General features: G+C 36.6%; 2 gene segments (V, D, J or C); both read left to right on the top strand.

Annotated features, from left to right (window-relative positions):
* The first annotated feature begins 8,042 nt into the window (after positions 1-8,042).
* On the top strand, positions 8,043-8,650 carry LOC131349779 (T cell receptor alpha variable 26-2-like). The segment is given in 2 exon segments: positions 8,043-8,079; positions 8,223-8,650. Coding segments are annotated over 2 exon segments (369 nt in total).
* A 5,058-nt stretch (positions 8,651-13,708) lies between these two features.
* LOC131349778 (T cell receptor alpha variable 12-3-like) lies at positions 13,709-14,246 on the top strand (the record flags this gene model as incomplete). The annotated part of the segment is given in 2 exon segments: positions 13,709-13,757; positions 13,915-14,246. Coding segments are annotated over 2 exon segments (372 nt in total), but the record flags the coding sequence as incomplete, so codon positions are not given.
* Between the last annotated feature and the right edge of the window lie 7,316 nt (positions 14,247-21,562).

Here is a 21,562-nt window from a genome sequence, read left to right as displayed (position 1 = left end):
TATCAGTGGCCGAGCAGAAGATACTGAATCAGAAGCAGTAGGTACTGATAAAGTCATTGAAAAGTAAGGAACAGGTGTGCAGCGGTGGGGCGGTAGGGTGCATACAACGTTAACAAAAACACATGGGAACATAATTAAACCCTGCCAGACCGCCCTCTGGTGTCCTGACAGGGAACTGTCCAGCAGTCCATGACAGTAAATGCAGTCAGTCTGCCTAAAGATGTCTAAAAACTGGTTATGCTGCGTTTCTCATTCAATAAATGTCACACTTTGTTCAGTTTAATTATGTCTGTGATGGACCTGTATTGCCAGAGAGAAGAGCTTACACACTCTGTACAGATGGCAGTAGATAAAGTTTTAAAATGTTTTACTGACCTAATCAGAAGATGGGAAATTTTGCCAACAGAACAAAATTCCCAGGCTGTAACACAAACATGTTAATATGACTAATTACAATATGTATTTTCATGTGTATCATTACATGAATTCCACAATGGGTTCATTCACTGATCTTCCTAAATAAAGGCTCCAGAATCATGGACACACTAGGCATAAGGAGGGAATACACCAGTGGTGGGTTATCAGTGTCAGCAAGGCCTTCTCTGCTGGCCTAAACAGCAGTGATCTGAATCACTGACTTGCATTTTAATATATTTAATATATTTTTCCATGAATGTGTATTAAATTATTCACAGTTGTCTATTCTCTAAACTTCATAGCTTTTCTCTTGGTTGCGCTGCTTCCAGTAGTGTATATTTATGATAAGAGTATTTATCCAATCATATTTCAGCCAGTGGCTGACATCATGTGTTGCCAGGGTGAAAGAAATCTGCCTTAAGGCCTTAAGAATAAATAGTGCAGGCGCCCATAGCTTAAAATAAATGGCAATGAAATGGTTAAATTAACCAATCAGATTTCGAGTTGGCGTCATTGGGTCCATCTAGCAGGCATACGATTATGTCAGCAATTTCCCGTCCTTTGATTGGATAATCAGAGAATATATACTTTGCTATTTAACGGTTGATTAGTATCTATTGCCGTGGCGTCATAATGATGGTATAGAGGAGGATTAATTCAGGAACGACACCAGTGAAGGCCTAGGTGTGAAATGCACAGCCCACCACTGGAATACACCATATCACAGGTGTGGAAAAAGTACTGAGAATGTACATGTACATGAAGCTTTGCACATTGTCACTATTTGTGTAAGTATTTTTATTTCTACTGAAACCAGTGCTACTTAATGAAAAGAAATTAATTTGTATTTAGTTAATGTTGACTATTTTCACGAAATGAACCAAGTTCCTGCCACTTAATATTGGCTTCCTTTCATTCCTTTCTGTTCTTTGGGCACATCCCCAAGAACACTGCTTGTTGATGTCTCCTTTCCAACAAAATGGAGTTAGTGAAATTATTACAATAGTCGTCAACTGAAAAGTTTATCATGAGCCCATAGAACAGGAAGATGTACATTTGCAGGGTACAATGAAATTGCATCAGTGCACAACTTCCCTGTCCAGGGCAATCTGGCTCATTTGACTAGAGTTATGATTCTCACTTTGGGTGTGAGAGATCCCAGATGAGCCCTTCCTATATTGTTAACATGTTACATGGAATAGACTGAGTGGGACAAAACTAATGGAAACTTGGAGTGCCGGCTGCTTGGTTCTCATTTGGAAGCTTGTTTCTTGAGAGGTCCAAGGAGGTGCAAATCCCATGGTGTATTTCACCAAATAACCTCTGAAAATCAAAGCTCCAACCTTGAGCCTATCCCAGGAATGCTGGGAGTAGGGTGGGTCCTTGGATTGAAGCCTCTTACAGGACACCATGCTAAAACACTCATTCACACCTAGGGGCAATCTAGATAAATCAGCTATTGGCATGTCTTGTGGCCATGGAGAGAGCCTCCAAAACTACACATAGTGAGTAATCTGTGGCTCAGAATCAAAGCAGGGATGCTGAAGCTATGTCAAGGTGCTACTTATCTACTTGACTAACTAGCTGCTGTAGCTCACTAGTGTGTATTATTTTATGCAAATTATAACAAAATATAGATGATTCAGAACTTAGCCAACTGCTTGCTATCGGGTTGTAGACGTAATCTGGTGACTTCACATGACTTCATCTCACAGCTAAACAGCACAGCAGGACCTTCATCAAACTGAACAAAAGAGACATGCTTTTACTTGGACCAAAGTCTGCAGTGAATTGTCGTATTGCATGCCTCTAAAATGTGCACATAATAAAAAATACCAGCATAAACATATGCCAAAAATGATTCACTATAAAAAAAAAAAATTAGAACGTGTCGCAAGTAAGCAAAGGTTCACTAGTGAATTAAAATTAATCTGAATATATGATTGAATGCAGTTACTATACTACAGAAACAATATGGAAACAATTAGTAAAGAGGTTCTCATTCTAGTGAACTGCTTAATATTATCACTAAATCTATCAAAATTTAGCCTTAACAGACTTAAACAAGCAATAAAATATATTATGAACATTCACTGCTTGTTGTTTAAACAATGGATTTAGCACATATAATGCCAGAACTGAAAAATATTATTACTAAGTAAAAGTGGGTGGAGCTAGATGTGGTAAGATACAGTTTAGAAAGTTTCACAGAGATCCTGCCATTTATACCTACTGCAAGAGAGACACAACAGTCATGTTACTCTTCTTTATTTTCATAGTTGTTAAAAACATCGGTAAGTCATTTATATTATACACAAACTTTAGATGAATGCTGGAAATGAGCTGATACCTAAACATGATTAATTAACTTACACAATGAAAGTAGAAATGTTTATGTTGTTGTAATGTTTTACAGCAGGTGCTGTTGACAGCAGCATTACACCAGAACAAACCATCATATCTTCAAGTGAAGGCAGCAACATCACACTGACCTGCACATATGATGATTCAGCTTACTATCTCCACTGGTATCGACAAAAACCTCAATCAGAACCAGAGTTTCTGCTGCTAATTCGTAAATCCTCAGATAGTGTCACTAAAGCTGAACATGACCCACGACTATCCACCAAAGTTCATAAAACGAACAAGAAAGTAGATCTGGAGATCTTTCCTGCTGCAGTATCAGACTCTGCACTGTACTACTGCACCATGGAGCCCACAGTGACACAAAACTCAAACAGACTGTACAAAAAGTCAAGCTGCATGTTTTTCTCAGCAGGGGGAGATGTTTACCTGTTTCATTCAAATACACTTTTCTTTCTTAATTCTCAGACTCTGGTGTTGATTTGCTTTGAATTTCAACAATGATCCTCTTACATATGTTGGTAATGCTTATTGGTTGAACAATCAGAGAAGAAATCCTTTAAAAATAAATGTTCATCTTTAATCAAAAAAATGAATTTGTTATTCCCCTGATGTAATAAAAATGTAACACAAAGTTCAATAACAATATGTATTTAAATAATTTAGGATGCTGATTTTTCATTTAACACTGAACTAAATACTTCACTCTTCATTATTTGGCAGATTATAAAATAGCACTTGAAATCACAAGTTGTGGTTGAAATGGAAATGGTTGCTCCACTCCAGACTCTCACTGTGCTGCCACATGTTCACTCAGTCTCCACAGCACTAAGGGCAGTTCTCATAGCCAGTGGTGGCAGCTTTTAGTCCACTGACTTTAGCTAGCTTAGTAAATGACAGTGTAAAGTTCACATGTTAGAAATACCACAAAATGCTATACTATTCCAGGTATAATGATAATAAATGCTAATTATTTGATGAACAGTTATTTCTGTGTTTATTGTGCTTGAGATCTGACGTGTTCAACATATGTTTCTGTGCAGGTTTACTTTGGTCTTGAGTCTTGAATAATAAGAATGTCCACTAGTTTGATTTCCCAGTGTGTTTTTGACATTGATTGAATACTTCAGCACTTAATTGCTGTGGGTTTTGGGAATATGTCTGTTACCCTCTGAGACCCTGCATCTGTGGAACCTGTAAAAGAAAGCAAGATTGTTTAGGAAACTTCTAAGTGAGATTTTTGTTTCAGGCCCCAAGTCACAGATGATCCTAATTATATTTGATAATAAATCTGTACTACTGTTAATAATTAGGGGTGAATCAATACTAATCTGTGAACTGCAAAGTGTTTTTGATGATGCCTAATGTTTTCACAGTGGCTTTATTAAGCAGATGGCTTTATCAATTATATTAAAATCAAATGGGTGATGACAAAGTAAAATAGACAAAGACACAAAAGAGGCTGGTTTGTTCATCACCTCAGTAAAATACCCTCCAAACTGTCCTATTTATGATCGCAACAAACAAATAAGCACACAAACAATGCCCCAATGTGTGTATATTATTTTTTTCAACAACAATATATAGTAATTTAATGATGATTTAATGTTTATAGAATAGATTGATTGTTTTCATTATTAAAAATGATATGCTGTCAGTATTTGTTTACTATGTGCTTAGGACAGGTTCCTCATTCAAGGTTGACTAGAACTCATTCATTAGTGCACTGATTTTTTCTACTGTTTTGTCATAGAATCATTTCATAAAAGTATTTTGGTTTCAAATATTATCTTGTGATTAATAATCAAGTATTTAAGTAAATTTAAGGTCATATTGTGTGTTTACTCCCCTGATAGGACACAATGTAGGACTTTCTTTATGACCAATTCAGTACAGTTGAGTTTTATGACTGCTTTCAACATCCTTGTGGGGGAAAAAAACATGAAAAGAGAAATATATGGGGGTTATGAAGACATCACAACTATCTAAATATATTAAATTATTAAACCACAGCATATGTAAGTGCCAGTCTAGGAGAACATGACATATGTTGCTGTGGCAATCTCCATTAAAATATTCTTATTTTATTAATGAGAGAGAGAGAGAGAGAGAGAGAGAGAGAGATCCAAACTCATAATGTCAAAATGTTGAGTATAGAACAGTTATCATGAACATACATAACTGCAAGTAGGTGGAGCTAGAGGTGGAGATGTACATCAAATAGTAACACTGACATTCATTTCTAAAGCTAGAGGTTTGAACTAAACACTCAGGAAAACAATGTTGTTCCTCTTCGTGGTGTTTTTCACTCTTGCTGATGTTGGTAAGTCATATACACTGCACACAAAATATTATTTTTACTAATTAAGAAGACACAATTTTCCATGTGAAATGTGTCATTTATGATTAAAATATCACAATATTGTTGTTGTTTTTATAGCAGAGGCTGCTGACAATAACATTAAACCAGATCAAACCAATGTATTTTCAATGGAAGGCAGCAACATCTCACTGTCCTGCACATATACTGGATCAGTTGAGAGTCTCCACTGGTATCGACAAAAACCTGGATCAAGACCTGAGTTTCTGCTGCTAACTGATGAAAGCGGTAGTTATGTCATTGAGGCTCAACCACCTCATCCACGATTGTCCATAAAACCAGATAAAACGAGTAAGAATGTGGATCTGATCATCTCCTCTGCTGCTGTATCAGACTCTGCTCTATACTACTGTGCTCTGAGGCCCACAGTGACAGGAAATCCAGCTGCACTGTACAAAAACTTTCACACAGTTTTATTATATTGAAAGAAGTTTTGCCAATGATTTAGAGAAAGTTACATGTCCTTTTGGGGGATTCCCTCTTTCTCTCTACTGATCAGGGTCATGGTTGATAATGGAGTCTGTCCCACACATGAGGTAGGAAACACCCTGAATGGGATGTCAGTCCTTTGCAGAGCTCCATACACAAACCCTTTCACATACTTATTTACACATAGTGAATTTATTAGTAAATTTACTACTGTCATGTTTTTTGGAGGTGATGCAAAACTGCACACAAACTGACAGTAACCTGAACTCATCATCAAACTGGGGATCCTGAAGCTGTGATGCAGCAACACTACCTGCTGTGTCACTGTGCTATCACACTGTTAAAATCCTTCTGCTTAAAGTGTGTTCTTGTAGTGTGGTGTTGTGTCATTGTTATTATAAAGAACAATTACTTATTTTAAGTATTATGTATTTTGACAGCCCAACTTTAACAAGCCATAAACATATTTCACCAAGCAATGTTTAAATCTTTTATTTCCTTTATAATCCTGCATAGGCTGTTGTCACTGAACCTTTCATACTACAAAATTGTAATTGCATGTGATCAGTTTATTGGTGTAATAGGGGTGTGTTCACTACATGCTCACTCACAGATAATGTTCACACACTACACTATCTTTTACCTGCTGAAGTGTGTCTCACCCTTAAATCCCTTTTTTTCATGAAAATGTGTGTGTGTGTGTGTGTGTGTGTGAGAGAGAGAGAGAGAGAGAGAGAGAGAGAGAGAGAAATTTTAAATTGCTAAATTATAAAACTATTTATTAGTGTGTTAAGGTTTTTCTCTTCAGTGAACACAAGATGGCGCAGTCACTTATCTTATTGTGGGTCTAGAACTAGAGCACCACACAACCTGCTCACATTCTCTGAGATGATGTTGCTACTTTTCACAGTAAACAATTGTGACATAGAGTTTACTTGTTATTCTACTAAATAGTTTATTTATATTCTTCTTTATAATGGGCAGTTTAGCAGATTAAATTGGGCTGACCGATGAAGATGCCAACATTGTCAGAAAAGAAACAGACTCTGTTATTCTAAAATGTTCATACGAGTCAAGCAGTGATTACACTGAGCTTTACTCTTCTTTTCCTTTTACCTACTTAAGAGTCATGCTTTTCTCACAAGATGGAGATATTTACACTTTTACATTCACTTCATCATCAACCTGTAACATTAACCATCATTTAACCATCAAATGTAATATTTTAATGGACACAATATTAGAGGTTAACTAATGTTGTATTATTTGTAGAATAAAGCCCAAACTGCACTTCACTAACAACTCCTCATACAGCTAGTTTGTTGTGTAACTGGTTATTATTGCATGGAACCAGTGGACACTGTGGATCAGAAACCCAGTAAACGCTCTGTTCTGGACATTCTTGTACCATTAAAGTTAGAAAAAAAAACCCACAACTCAGTGTAGTCCATTGTAATTTGTATTCCTGCTTCATGACTAGTGTTGCTGGGAGAAACTCCAGATCCACTGCAACCCTGACCAGGATAAAGCAGTTACTGAAGATGAATGAATGAATGAATGTAGGTGTATATAGACAGTTGTGGATCTGTGACCAGGATTGAGCAGTTAATAAAAATAAATTCTGAGTTAATGATCATTTATTAGGACAGTAAGCAGCTGTTTATATTATTTATAAGGTATAGTTGGTGTGATCATGCAATGTGTCTCATAGCAAACAAAAACCTAGTAAATCCTAGCAAACCTATTAACGGAAACCTGCATTATGACCAAAGCCTCTGATGCTAATTAATGAAGCTAGTGAACATGTAACACCAGCCATACAACATCATCCATGATTGTTCATTAAGTTTGACAAAAGTGGATCTGTTCATCTCCTCTGCAGCAGTGACAGACTCTAAACTGTACTACTCTGGTGCACACAGTGACAGGAAACCCAACTAGACTGTAGACAATGTACTACACATGATTCATTCATTCTGTGGAAATGCTTTCTTTATATTATGTTGGTAGATGCAGCTCAGGCTCTTTTGGTGAAAGCAGGAAAAAGAGCTGAGAGAGAAGAGGGACAGAGTGATAGCAAAGCTAACAGAGAAAAAGATTCTCCTTTCCATTTTCTTACTCATTAATGTGTTAGTCCTGTGCATTTTGTATAGTACATGACCAACAAAAACTACATACTGTGCTAATGAACTGATGTTAAACAAAATAGCCTCACAGCTCTACATTTATTGAGTGTATACACCGATCAGGCATAACATTATGACCAGTGACATAACACTGATGATCTCCTCATCATGGCACCTGTTAGTGGGTGGGATATATTAGGCAGCAAGTGAACATTTTGTTCTTTTAGTGACACTGTCATGCTGTGGGGTGGAGCTTCATGAACCGTCATGATGTTGAAATAGAGTAAATAAAGAATATTTTCATTCAGTTAAAACCAGTCATCATGTTCACTGCTATATTCATGTGTCTGTGGTTTTCAGTAGGTGAGTTAACACTGACATTTTGTTATTTCAGAAATATTTTGAATTTGTGATTAATTAGTCTGTGTAGAGTTAAAGCCTGATTTATGTAATTCTGACTTCATCAAGTAAAGTTTTATGAATTAATGTCCTTTTCTCTATGACAGGTGACTCCATGGAAGATTCAATAGAGGCACTTTTCACCCAAAAGTTTGTAGATGAAGGTGACAATGTTACTCTGTCCTGCAAATACAAAAAAATTGGTACATCAAACTACCTGTACTGGTACAGGCAATATCCAACATCTGAACCTGAGTTCCTTCTTAATATTCTTCAAAGTGGAGATGTAATTTCCAACACTGACCCTAGAATGTCTGCTAAAATTGATGATAAACAAGTGGATCTGATCATCTCCTCTGCTGCTGTATCAGACTCTGCACTATACTACTGTGCTCTGACGCCCACAGTGACAGGAAATCCAGCTGCACTGTACAAAAACTTTCACACAGTTTAACTACACTGAAGGCAAATATACTACTGTTTTTTCCTCTTTTAGCTGATCCCATTAGGGTTGGTTTAGCTGATCCAGTGGCTGGGTTGGTTCTGTACTAAGGCCACAGTGAGAGAATGCTAGATCCTAGATGTTGGACTCTCTCTGTGTATCTTACATATCCACATCAATTAACTGATATATGCAATTGATTTGATTTGCATGTTTAATGTTTGACTATTTACACTTGTAGAAGTTAATTTATTTATAATCACACTCTCTGGTGTCACCCAGAGGAGGATGGGTTTCCTTTTGAGTCTTCCTCAAATCATCTCAGGGAGTTTTTTCTTGCCCCTGTTGCCTCAGACTTACTCATTAGGGTTAAAGTTAATTTTCAACTTTGTAATTTCTATTCTGAATTTCTGTATTTCTGTAAAGCTACTTTGAGACAATGTCTATTGTTAGAAGTGATGTACAAACAAAAATGAATTGAACTGAATTTAATTCCTTTTGGAAATAGACATAGCAAATTTACTCATGAGGGAGTTTGTTTAAATCTGGATCCAGTTTCCTATGATGATCACTATGGAAATTTTGCATTCATTTTTCATATAAAAGCTTGATGTAGTGGCCAGTGACCTTATTCATCACATATGCAGTTCCACTGCAAAATATCATAATTATTTAAAAATGTACAAATAATTAAAACACCACACAAACAGGTAAAGGCTTATAGTATTGTATAGATGATAAATCTTGAAATACAACACCAGCCAAATTAATGGCTATAGTTTTCTGTCACTGATACTGTGATGTAATAATCTGTACAAAGTTACACTACAACAGCATCACTTCCTGGGTGTGTCCTTCTAGAGACGTGTAAAGTTCAGCACATACAGCACTATTATACAGAATCCTCACAGAGCTGTGTTCAGAAATGGATCAACTATACAACTTACTGTACATAGTGAGATACATACCACTGATTCTCACTCTAGTTACAGGTCATTTATTTTCATTAGTTAATTCACTGTATTAAGTAATAATTATGTTTTTAGAGTATATAGTAATTTTCTCATTTTCAGGTCAATATTTGGTTTTAAAAAATGCTTTACAGTTTTATTTTTTAATGTTCTTTTCAACAGGCATTTTTGCTGATAAAATTGAGCCAACAAATGAAGATACCATCATTAGGAAGGAAACAGAGACTGTTACTATGAAATGTTCATATGAGTCAAGCAGTGATGGTATTTATCTTTACTGGTACAAACAATATCCTAACAGCGCACCACAGTTTTTACTGTATAAAGGTGCAAGGTCAAATAGTGCTGATGGGAGCACTCCTGATGACCATCGATTAGAGTCAAAAACAGGCAGAGACTCTACTGAACTTACTATCAGAGGACTAAAGCTCTCAGATTCTGCACTCTATCATTGTGCTCTAAGAGTTGGAGCACAGTGATACAGAGTCACTGAAAGGCTTTACAAAAACGTATAAACCAGTATAAATGAAGATTCTAAAACCACATCAAAGATCCTTCCTTTACCAACCTGTTATCAGATAACCACAGACACAAACAATGTTTGTGGTAATTCTGTGGTATAAATGAATAAATAAAAAAGTAAGCAAGCAAGCAAACTAATAAATAAAAGTAAAATGTGTTTAAAAATACCACAATACCACAATAAAGTCACACATCTACATTGTTATGATAAAAAAGTATTTTATAAACACTAACAGATCCAATGTGTTACAGGTGCATATGACATGAAATTAAGTTCATTGACCTTTTTTGCCAGTTTTGTTAATTATTGACTGGAAATAAAGTTTTTTCCTGTCTGGCTGCTAGGGATGTAACTGAACATCAGAACATTATTTGGATTAAACAGACATATCATGTGATGACAGAGAGCATCACTACCAGAGATATTATGTGACGATGGCTGAGTGAGTTTTTGCACTGTGGAAAAAAATTATTTAGGGTTTACAGCTGGCTTTAGGGATGATAGTAGAGAAATAAGCTGACCTTGTGCTATTTAGAGCAGTTCTGTACCTAAGCAGGTGCTCTGGTATGCTATGGTACGCTATAGAGTGTACAGTTAGGCTGATTTTCCTATATAGACTCTCAAGGTGTCACCCAATCACTCATTTTCTGAAGCTCAGGAGTGAACCAGGGAGAGGTGCAGGAAGATGGAACCAGATTTATCTTGGTGGGAACAGCTTGGGAAATGACAAGGTTATAGCTGCACAGAATCTCAGAGGGGCGAGAAAATTAAGCAGAGTCAAGAACAGAAAAAGCATAAATAGAGGGAGAGAAAGATATTGGATCAATCCCTTTGAGATTAGGATGATATCAAGGTTTTTTGTTTTGATTTTTGTAGTGGAATAGTGAAACTGAAATCAGTGAGCTTGTGGTCAGAGAGACCTGGTTTAGCCCAGGGGAACAGATCAGGTCAAGAGTGTGATCATGAAAGTGGGTGGGAAAGTTTACATGTTTCATTAGAATAAAGTTTTCCAGGACTGACATAAGTTCCCTGTTCATAGCACAATCCGTGTCTACATGGATACTGAAGTCATCAAGTCATATTACAGGTGAAGATGTTGTACAAGCAAGAGTAAGTAGTTCACTAAGGAGGTCGATAGATTAGCATTTTAAGAAGAGGTGTTGGACCAACCACCTTCAATGTCAGATAATGGAACTGTGAGGCAGCAATACTACCTGATGTCTTGGTCTGACAGTTCAACAATCCCTGAAAAGTAGAAATTAGGTGAATATTTGATATTCATTAATGGTATGATATTTGGTATTTATAATACCATGATATTTATAAATCTGTGTAGAACCAATAACCCATGGATATAAAAATAGATAGCTGTTGGCCCACAGTGATGACAGTTTTGTGTTGCATCACATAGGATCTCATCTGGGTCAGAAAATTTCAGAATTAATTTCATGTAGAGACAGGAGAGCAAACACCTCTCTCCCATCCTCATCACTACATTCAGGGAAATATTGATGGCATCATGTGTAACTTTACTGCTGTTTAATATGAAATTGCACTCAGTGTCAGAGCAGAAGACTCTATGGAAGATAATGAAAATGACTGGAAACATCAACAGGTTTTATCTAACACTTTTAAGGCTCTTTACCAGAAAATATACAGGTATGAAGCCAACAACTTTGTAGTTGATGCCTCCCACCCTTCTACCCTTTACACTTTACCGTATACATTTTAATACACTGAGGATACTATTCCATATTCCTTGATAACATGTAAATAAAGAATAAAGTCTTCAATTCTTACCAATATTCTTTACAATATTCCAACACTCTTTTGTGGGAAACTTTTACATCTATCAATCACATTTAAGCATGGTAGATAAATAAACCTTGTTTTGCCTGTCTGGCTGCTAGGGATGTAACTAAACATAAATACATTATTTGGATTAAACAGACACATCATGTGATGACAGAGAGTATCACTACCAGAGATATTATGTGATGATGGATGGGTGAGTTTGTGCACTGTGGCGAAAAGTGTTTAGGGTTTACAGCTGGCATTAGTGAAGACGGAAAGAAACCAAAGTCACAAGTGGGATCCAAACCTTGGCCTCCAGGGGAGGCTGCAACCTGACCGCAGCATCTTAGATCGCTCAGTCATCCTAACACATTAAACTGGAACAGATTATCAAGCTAAGAAGCTGAACTAAAATCAGTTAAACAATATCTAATCAGCTTAACAGGTCCTCTGTTGAAGTGCAGGATTCTGTGTAGGTTTTGTAGAACTGCAGAACCTAAACTACACTATTCCAATACTCAACTGTTTTATTTGTTAATACTGATAAATCAAGTGTTAGTCATTTAGATAACATTTAGATATTAGATGTTAGGAGAAATTGGACTGCTAATCTTTCCTGGTCAATCAACTGGTCAATAAACAATAATCATCAGCATGAAATGGAATTTTCACCTGTTTTGTTGTGTTCAGTATTTTATTTATTTGTTGGGTTACACTCCACAATCATGGTTAATGGCTCATATGTAAATAAACACACTGGGCTTTGTAATTTTGGATTGGAATTTGAATTGTAGAGTTTCATAAATATTTCTGTTTTTACCTAGTCTACTAGAGGCAATATATATATATATATATATATATAAACACTACTCACAAAAATTTAAGGATATTCAGCTTTCGGGTGAAATTTCAGGATGCACCTAAAATGCACTATAACCTTTACAGATGAACTTAATTTGACCTTCTCTACACTTTTGAATGCACATGTCCAACTGTTCAGTGTTTCAGTACTTTTTGCATAACTTGCTGTTCTCTAACAAGGTGCTTAACGGCCAAATTCACAACTGGTGTTAATAAGTAAAGATGATTCAGAATAGTGCATTTTACTGTTGATGGAATATATTAAATACTGTTATATGTTATATACTGCAGACAAAAGAAATAAAATGAAAAGAAAAAAAATGTAATCCCAATTATAGTAGTAGTTCTCCTAGACATCAGAGACACATTTCAAATACAGAACACTGGCAATTATTTCTAAAGCTAGAGACCTGAACTAAACATTCAGGATAACAATGTTACTCCTCTTCTTGCTTTTCTTTACTGTTGCTGCCCAACCACACTGTACAAAAAGCACTACACATGACTGGAACAGAGCCATGCTTTTCTCACAAGATGGAGCTATTTACATGTTTACATTCACTTCTGAAATGCCTGACTGTGAGGACAGTTAGAAGTTGAAGCAAGCTCAAGTTAAACAGCTGAAGCTTTACAGATTCAGGAGTTCAGGAGAGTAATGTTATGTAATGTTCTGGAAATTAGTATTTGTTGTTATACTTTGTGAAAGAAAATGACTTCTCGTTGTGGTTGTTGTGTGTAGCACAGCTTAAACCATAGCCTTTTCTGGTAGTTTGAAATTTGCACTTGCATCTGCCTTTTGTGATATTAATTAAATAAATGTCCTGCTTGAACTTGAATACAATGTGGAAATATTCTCCACAAACAGCGATGTTTCAGTAAGAATCAACAATCTGTCAGTAACATTGGTGTCATGTGATGCTGTGGGGTGGAGCTTCATGAACATTTATGATGTTGACATATCAGAGTACATAAAGACCTCAGAATATTTACATTCAGCTAAAACTATTCATCATGTTTACTGTTATATTCGTGTTTCTGTGGCTTTCACTAGGTGAGTAAATTGCCTTGTTTATTGCATAAATATTAAAAGTTGAATTAATGGTTAAATAGTCTGTGTGGTGATGTGAAAAAGCAGAATGTGAGATTTATGTAACACTGGTTTGATCCACACATAGGTTACTGACATTATGTTCTTTCCTCTATGACAGGTGACTCCATGGCAGATTCAATAGAGCCAGTTTTCCCTCATAATGTTGTACATGAAGGTGAAAATGTTACTCTGTCTTGCAAATACAAATTCAGCGGAGTTTCAGTAACACTGCACTGGTACAGACAATATCCAACATCTAACCCTGAGTTCCTTCTTTATATTGATACAAGTGGGTATAAAAGTGACCCAATCCCACCACGTCTGAACGCTCATGTTGATAAAAACATGCAACGAGTGGATCTGATCATCTCCTCTGCTGCTGTATCAGACTCTGCTCTATACTACTGTGCTCTGAGGCCCACAGTGACAGGAAATCCAGCTGCACTGTACAAAAACTTTCACACAGTTTAACTACACTGAAGGCAAACATACTACTGTTTTTTCTTCTTTCGGCTGATCCTGTTAGGGTTTGCCACAGTGGATCATTGATCTGCATATTTTGATTTGATGCAGGTTTTACAGTGGATGACCTTCTTGATGCAACCCTCTGTGGAAGATATTTTTATCCAATACTATAACACTCTATTTAATACTACTCAATTAATCGTTTGCTATTATCTGTCTCCAGCTCCACATTGACCTGACAGCTCAGTCAAGCAAGGCTCTAACTAAAAAAAGCCAAACTGCCCAGACTGGATGAATGCAGATACAAGGTTTATTTGCAATCAGCGCTGGTTACAAGAATTGAGCTGCTCACGAATGAACATCCCAACAACCTCCGAAATAATCATCACAAAACATAGTCTTTTAATTCTTTTCTCTTATCTTTTCATAATATTCAAACCAAACCCTCTTTGCTGAGAAAGTCACTCCTATTTTCTTCCTGAAATATCAGGTTCTTTTTTGGACACCATTATCTCTTACTTTTTAACTCTTTCACATTCCATTATAATCGGACTTCCGAGGTCAGTTATAAAAATAGTGGACATCTGTGCACTTATCAATAGGGCTTTTCCAGCTTGTTTTCATCAAACAGTTCATTTTGACCTCCGAGGACAGCATGGGTAAGTTTCAGGGCCACTGCTCTGTCTTTGATTGCTTAGTTTTAATTCATTGCAAACAATGTTTTCTTTCACTTCTACACCTGCTGTAGTTTTAATCACAGTTTCCTTCCAATTATTCCTAGCTCTATCTCCTGCTACCCTTGACTTCCTACGACGTGCTGCGCTTCTGCTCAGGACCTTGGGCACAGCTCCAACCCCAGCCATACCAAGATTGAAACTCCGTCCAAGTCTCATCTACTGTCAACAAAGTCTCGCACCCAAACTTCATAGTGTTAAACCCTTCATTGTTAAAACTGTAAATAGAGGTGACCAATAAATTAAGGTGGTGCCTGACAACCCAACCATGCTGTCCTCTGATTATTTTATACAAACACAAACAAGAATGCATTCATATACACTCTAAACACTCTAAAACATTCAAAACCACTTTAAACACTCTAAACCACTTTAAACCATTAAAAATTACTCCCACACCTCCCAATTAATCTCAGCTTGAAAATGCACAGACTTGTGCAACCACCAGTGGCTGGGTTGGTTCTGTGCTTAGGCCACAGTGGGGAGAATGCAGGATCCTAGACATTAGTCTCTCTCTGTTTATATTACATATTCACAACAATTACCTGATGTATGCTATTTAATTGACTTTCATGTTTATTGGAATCCTTTTTATTCAACAATGGCAGCAACAGAAAAAATAGATATCACCCTTTGGCACTAACATTCATTCATCTATCCATTTAAACTCACACTCAGTAAAACTCTTCTTACTGGTTCCTCAATTCCTTTTTATTAGTCTTCTTTAAACTAAAAATCTAAATAAAACCTCCAAAATTCAAAAGACCATCCTGTAAATGTATCACAGACACACCACCTCAGACATTTCTCTCACACGCTTAACTTATTGTATGTTATGAACAATAATTGAATAATTTTGGTCTTTTAATTCTTACTATCAGCACCTTCAAAGTAGAATAGATATTTACTTCTCAAACTGTGAACACACAGGTATATAAAGAGATTGTTTTGGATTTTTAGCAACTATGTCAATTTTGAGTACCAATATTTTATTACTTAGCTTTGAAGAAAGGCTATATAAATTTAAAGATTAATTAATGATAGTAATTGTGAATAAGCAATGACATGAAATTATTATTTAGATATAATTACACTAATCAGCTTTCCTATACTTACCTATTGGGCAAATGTACACTATATTGCCAAAAGTATTCGCTCACCTGCCTTTACTCGCATATGAACTTAAGTGACATCCCATTCCTAATCCATAGGGTTCAATATGACGTCGGTCCACCCTTTGCAGCTATAACAGCTTCAACTCTTCTGGGAAGGCTGTCCACAAGGTTTAGGAGTGTGTTTATGGGAATTTTTGACCATTCTTCCAGAAGCGCATTTGTGAGGTCACACACTGATGTTGGACGAGAAGGCCTGGCTCTCAGTCTCTGCTCTAATTCATCCCAAAGGTGTTCTATCGGGTTGAGGTCAGGACTCTGTGCAGGCCAGTCAAGTTCATCCACACCAGACTCTGTCATCCATGTCTTTATGGACCTTGCTTTGTGCACTGGTGCACAGTCATGTTGGAAGAGGAAGGGGCCAGCTCCAAACTGTTCCCACAAAGTTGGGAGCATGGAATTGTCCAAAATGTCTTGGTATGCTGAAGCATTCAGAGTTCCTTTCACTGGAACTAAGGGGCCAAGCCCAGCTCCTGAAAAACAACCCCACACCATAATCCCCCCTCCACCAAACTTTACACTTGGCACAATGCAGTCAGACAAGTACCCTTCTCCTGGCAACCGCCAAACCCAGACTCGTCCATCAGATTGCCAGATGGAGAAGCGCGATTCGTCACTCCAGAGAACGCGTCTCCACTGCTCTAGAGTCCAGTGGCGGCGTGCTTTACACCATTGCATCCGACGCTTTGCATTGCACTTGGTGATGTATGGCTTGGATGCAGCTGCTCGGCCATGGAAACCCATTCCATGAAGCTCTCTGCGCACTGTTCTTGAGCTAATCTGAAGGCCACATGAAGTTTGGAGGTCTGTAGTGATTGACTCTGCAGAAAGTTGGCGACCTCTTCGCACTATGCGCCTCAGCATCCGCTGACCCCGCTCCGTCAGTTTACGTGGCCTACCACTTCGTGGCTGAGTTGCTGTCGTTCCCAAACACTTCCACGTTCTTATAATACAGCTGACAGTTGACTGTGGAATATTTAGGGGCGAGGAAATTTCATGACTGGATTTGTTGCACAGGTGGCATCCTATCACAGTTCCACGCTGGAATTCACTGAGCTCCTGAGAGCGACCCATTCTTTCACAAATGTTTGTAAAAACAGTCTGCATGCCTAGGTGCTTGATTTTATACACCTGTGGCCATGGAAGTGATTGGAACACCTGATTCTGATTATTTGGATGGGTGAGCGAATACTTTTGGCAATATAGTGTATGTGTAAAGAGAGATTTTGTGCGAATCTGGTTCTGTTGTTCTATGATCATTATTATAAAAAGTTTGCATTTACTTTTCATACAAATATCTTGATGTAGTGGCCAATGAGCCTATTTATCACATTTACAGATTAACAGCAAAATATCATAATTGTTTATAGTTTTCAAATAATGTAAACACCACAAAAACAAGTAAAGGCTTATAGTATTGTATAGATGATAAATCTTAAAATACAACACAGCTACATTAATGACTCTAGTTTTCTGTCACTGAAACTGTGTGAAGTGATGATCTGTACAAAGTTACACTACAACAGCATCACTTCCTGGGTGTGTCCTTCTAGAGACGTGTAAAGTTCAGCACATACAGCACTATTATACAGAATCCTCACAGAGCTGTGTTCAGAAATGGATCAACTATACAACTTACTGTACATAGTGAGATACATACCACTGATTCTCACTCTAGTTACAGGTCATTCATTTTTATCTGTTTATTCATTTTTGATGATATTATGATATTTAATCAGCTTTGTTAATGGTTTGTTCAACCTATTGCTGGCTATATATCATCATATTGTGTAACTTGAGTATGTACCTTGTTTTGTTTGTTTGTAATTGAAGCAAGAATTATTATTATTATTATTATTATTATTATTATTATTATTATTATTATTATTAATAATAATAATAATAACAATAACAACAACAACAACAATAATAATAATAATAATAATAATAATAATAATAATAATAATAATAATAATAATAATAATTGCTTTACTCTATAAACAACAGTTTGTTGATTTGGGAAAAATATTGTTGTTTTAAAAGATACTGTATTTCCCTAGTTTACTCAGTTACATTAGATTAGAGTTTTTCAGAAATGTCCACAGAACCAATTCTGAATTTAATGAAAGCAGCTGAGGCTCTGTACAGAAGTTCAGAAATGACTATTTGTTGTTCTAATTTGTGAATTTAAAGAAAAAAGACTTGTTTGTTAAAGTTTTTCTCTTTTCTCCAGAAGATGGCGTAGTGAGTTATCTTATTGTGGGCCAAATACAAGGACCCTGCTCACATCCCCAAGAATGTAGACTTCTGTGATTATAAATACTTCTTTGCAAAATAATATCGACTCTATCTGTTGTTTAATCCTACATACACAGTACTAGGCCTATAGGTACAGTAGACCTATACGTACAATTTCATTACAAATGTGTGACCTACACTGATCAGGCATAACATTATGACCAGCTGCATAATATTTTGTTGGTCCTCCTTTTTCTGCCAAAAAAGCCCATCATGCACTGTGTATTCTGACACCTTTCTATCAGAATCAGTATTAACTTCTTCAGCAACTTGAGTAACAGTAGCTCATCTGTTGGATCGGATCACACGGGCCAGACTTCGCTCCCCACGTGCATCAATAAGCCTTGGCCGCCCATGACACTGTCGCCGGTTTACCACTCTTCCTTGCTTGGACCACTTTTGATAGATACTGACCACTGCAGACTCGGACCACCCCACAAGAGCTGCAGTTTTGGAGATGCTCTAATCCAGTCGTCCAGCCGTCAAAATCTGGCCTCACGCTTGCCCATTTATCCTGCTTCTAACACATTAACTTGTTCAAAATGTTCACTTGGGGCCTAATATATCCAACCCACTAACAGGTGCCATGATGAGGAGATCATCAATGTCATTCTCTTCACCTGTCACTGGTCATAATGTTATGCCTGATTGGTGTAAATTAGTATTATATTTTTATTATTATTATATTACAGCTGCATTGAATAAAATGGGATCTGGACAGATTCTCTTATCATAGGATAAGGTAAATACTCCACCCTTTCTTTATGAACACAGTTTCATGTTTAAATGACCAATCAGCAGATATGAGATGAAGTCAACTAGTTTTACACAGCGGTTTTATTAAGCAATGAGTTAAATGACATTAAAGAATAATAGATAAGAGAAAGAAAAGAGGCTGGTTTGTTCCACACCTCATGAAATACCACCTTATGAAATGTAATTCTATTCAATAAACATTCTTTATCACAACAATCAAGTACCCTAATATCCAAACACCACTTATAAAATATATATATATATATATATATATATATATATATATATATATATATATATATATATATATATATATATATTTAAAAAACAAAAATATTTACTCATTTTAATTATTACTACATTTTTCATTTTTATAAAGTAGAATTTTTTCCTGCTGGCAGTTTTTGTTTGTTTACAATGTAAAGATTTTCAGCACAGTTTCCCAAACAAGGCTTAATGTAAAGCCAGGATGTTTCACTGTCATCAACACTGGAGACACTGTCATGTGATGCTGGGGGGTGGAGCTTCCTGAACATTTATCATGGTAATATATTAGAGTACAGAAAGAGCTTTTTCATTCAGCTAAAACCAGTCATCATGTTCACTGTTATATTCATGTGTCTGTGGCTTTCACTAGGTGAGTTAACACCTTTTGTTAGTTTAGATATTATGTATTGTTTATTAATTGTCTGGTGTTACAGAAAGCATGATTTCTGTGTGTAATTCTGGCTTGATTGTGGTAAACTTTATGTTCTCTTCTCTATGACAGGTGACTCCATGGCAGATTCAATAAAGCCACTTTCCACTCAGAATGTTGTAGATGAAGGTGATGATGTTACTCTGTCCTGCGAATTTGTAACAAGTGCTGCAGTATTCTACCTGCACTGGTACAGGCAATATCCAAAATCTAAACCTGAGTTCCTTCTTTATATTTACAAAAATGGAGATCTAAGTGAAAACCGTCCCCCAAGAATGAATGCTACACTTAAAGATAAGAAAGTGGATCTGATCATCTCCTCTGCTGCTGTATCAGACTCTGCACTATATTACTGTGCTCTGGCGCCCACAGTGACAGGAAATCCAGCTGCACTGTACAAAAACCTTCACACAGTTTTGTTATACTGAAGGCAGTTCTGCTGGTGACAATCCTTTACTCCTAAGTGAAATTTATAATTAAATTAGAAGTGCATTAAAGACAAGGCATGGCTCCACATTTATCACCTTGAACTGTATATATCATCTAACACCAATCACACAGACCAGCAACGAGGTAATGAGAAAAACCTCCAGAACTAAGGAATGAGTTTTAGGCTTCACAGGAAATAAGAATTAGACCTCACATGCTTTGTCACTTCTGCTGTGATGGAGTATATCTGAAATTTAACACTGCAATGTGTGTGATTTAAAGTTTTGTTGCTTCATTTTATGTGTGTACTTTAATCTGTTTGTGTTAAAGCATTACACAGGAAACCTGCTCTCCACATAGCATTATCTCTACAGATGGTATAACCACTACAGAACAATTCCTGGTATTTTTACACAAGTGACTAGAACTGCCTTATTTATTAGTGCATCATTAGTTTTCTGATCTTTGCGCAGTGTTTGCACAACTTAGCTCCAAGATATCTCTCCGATTTACTCACCACTTACAATCCTGCTCGGTCACTTAGATCCCAAGATGGTCATCTTTTGTGAATACCATGGTCTCGCCTGTAACGCAGGGGAGACAGAGCCTTCGCAGTAGCTGGTCCTAAGCTGTGGAACAGCCTGCCATCACCCATTAGAACTGCTTCCATGTTAGCTGAATTCAAATCTATGTTAAAAACGCATCTCTTTTCTTCTGCTTTTAATTGTTTGTAATGTGAATGTGTTTTCCTGCTTTCATCCTTTTTATTTTTATTGTTTTCCCTTTCTTTTTGTTCAGCACTTTGGCAAACTAAGGTTGAATTTAAATGTGCTTTAGAAATAAAATTGAATTGAAAATTGAATTGAATTGGTGTATATTTCTTAAGAGTTCAAATGCAATAAATAGTTTAAAATATTAAAGTTTAAAATAAAAAAAGTTGTGCATCGAGCCACTAGCTTTGTTTGTTTATTGATTTAATGTTTTCAACTATCTAACTGACCGTGTTTGTGCTTTCTTGGGAAATGTCTGTCATGTTCGGACACATGCTTTTAAGGTCATGTGACCTGTATATATTTGCATACATAATAGTGGTAGGGCGGGGTATTCAAATAAATGAGCGTGTTTCTTTTTGAGGTGTACGTGTTTGTGTTATTGTTTTCTATTGAAATTAAATTACACATCAAAAGGACTGAATGCCCTGATACTTACATCTGA

The sequence above is a fragment of the Hemibagrus wyckioides genome, unplaced genomic scaffold, assembly GCF_019097595.1.
Source record: "Hemibagrus wyckioides isolate EC202008001 unplaced genomic scaffold, SWU_Hwy_1.0 Contig12, whole genome shotgun sequence".
Taxonomy (NCBI): domain Eukaryota; kingdom Metazoa; phylum Chordata; class Actinopteri; order Siluriformes; family Bagridae; genus Hemibagrus; species Hemibagrus wyckioides.
The sequence above is the reverse complement of the archived record's forward strand: the minus strand, read 5'-3'. Positions and strand labels throughout refer to the sequence as shown.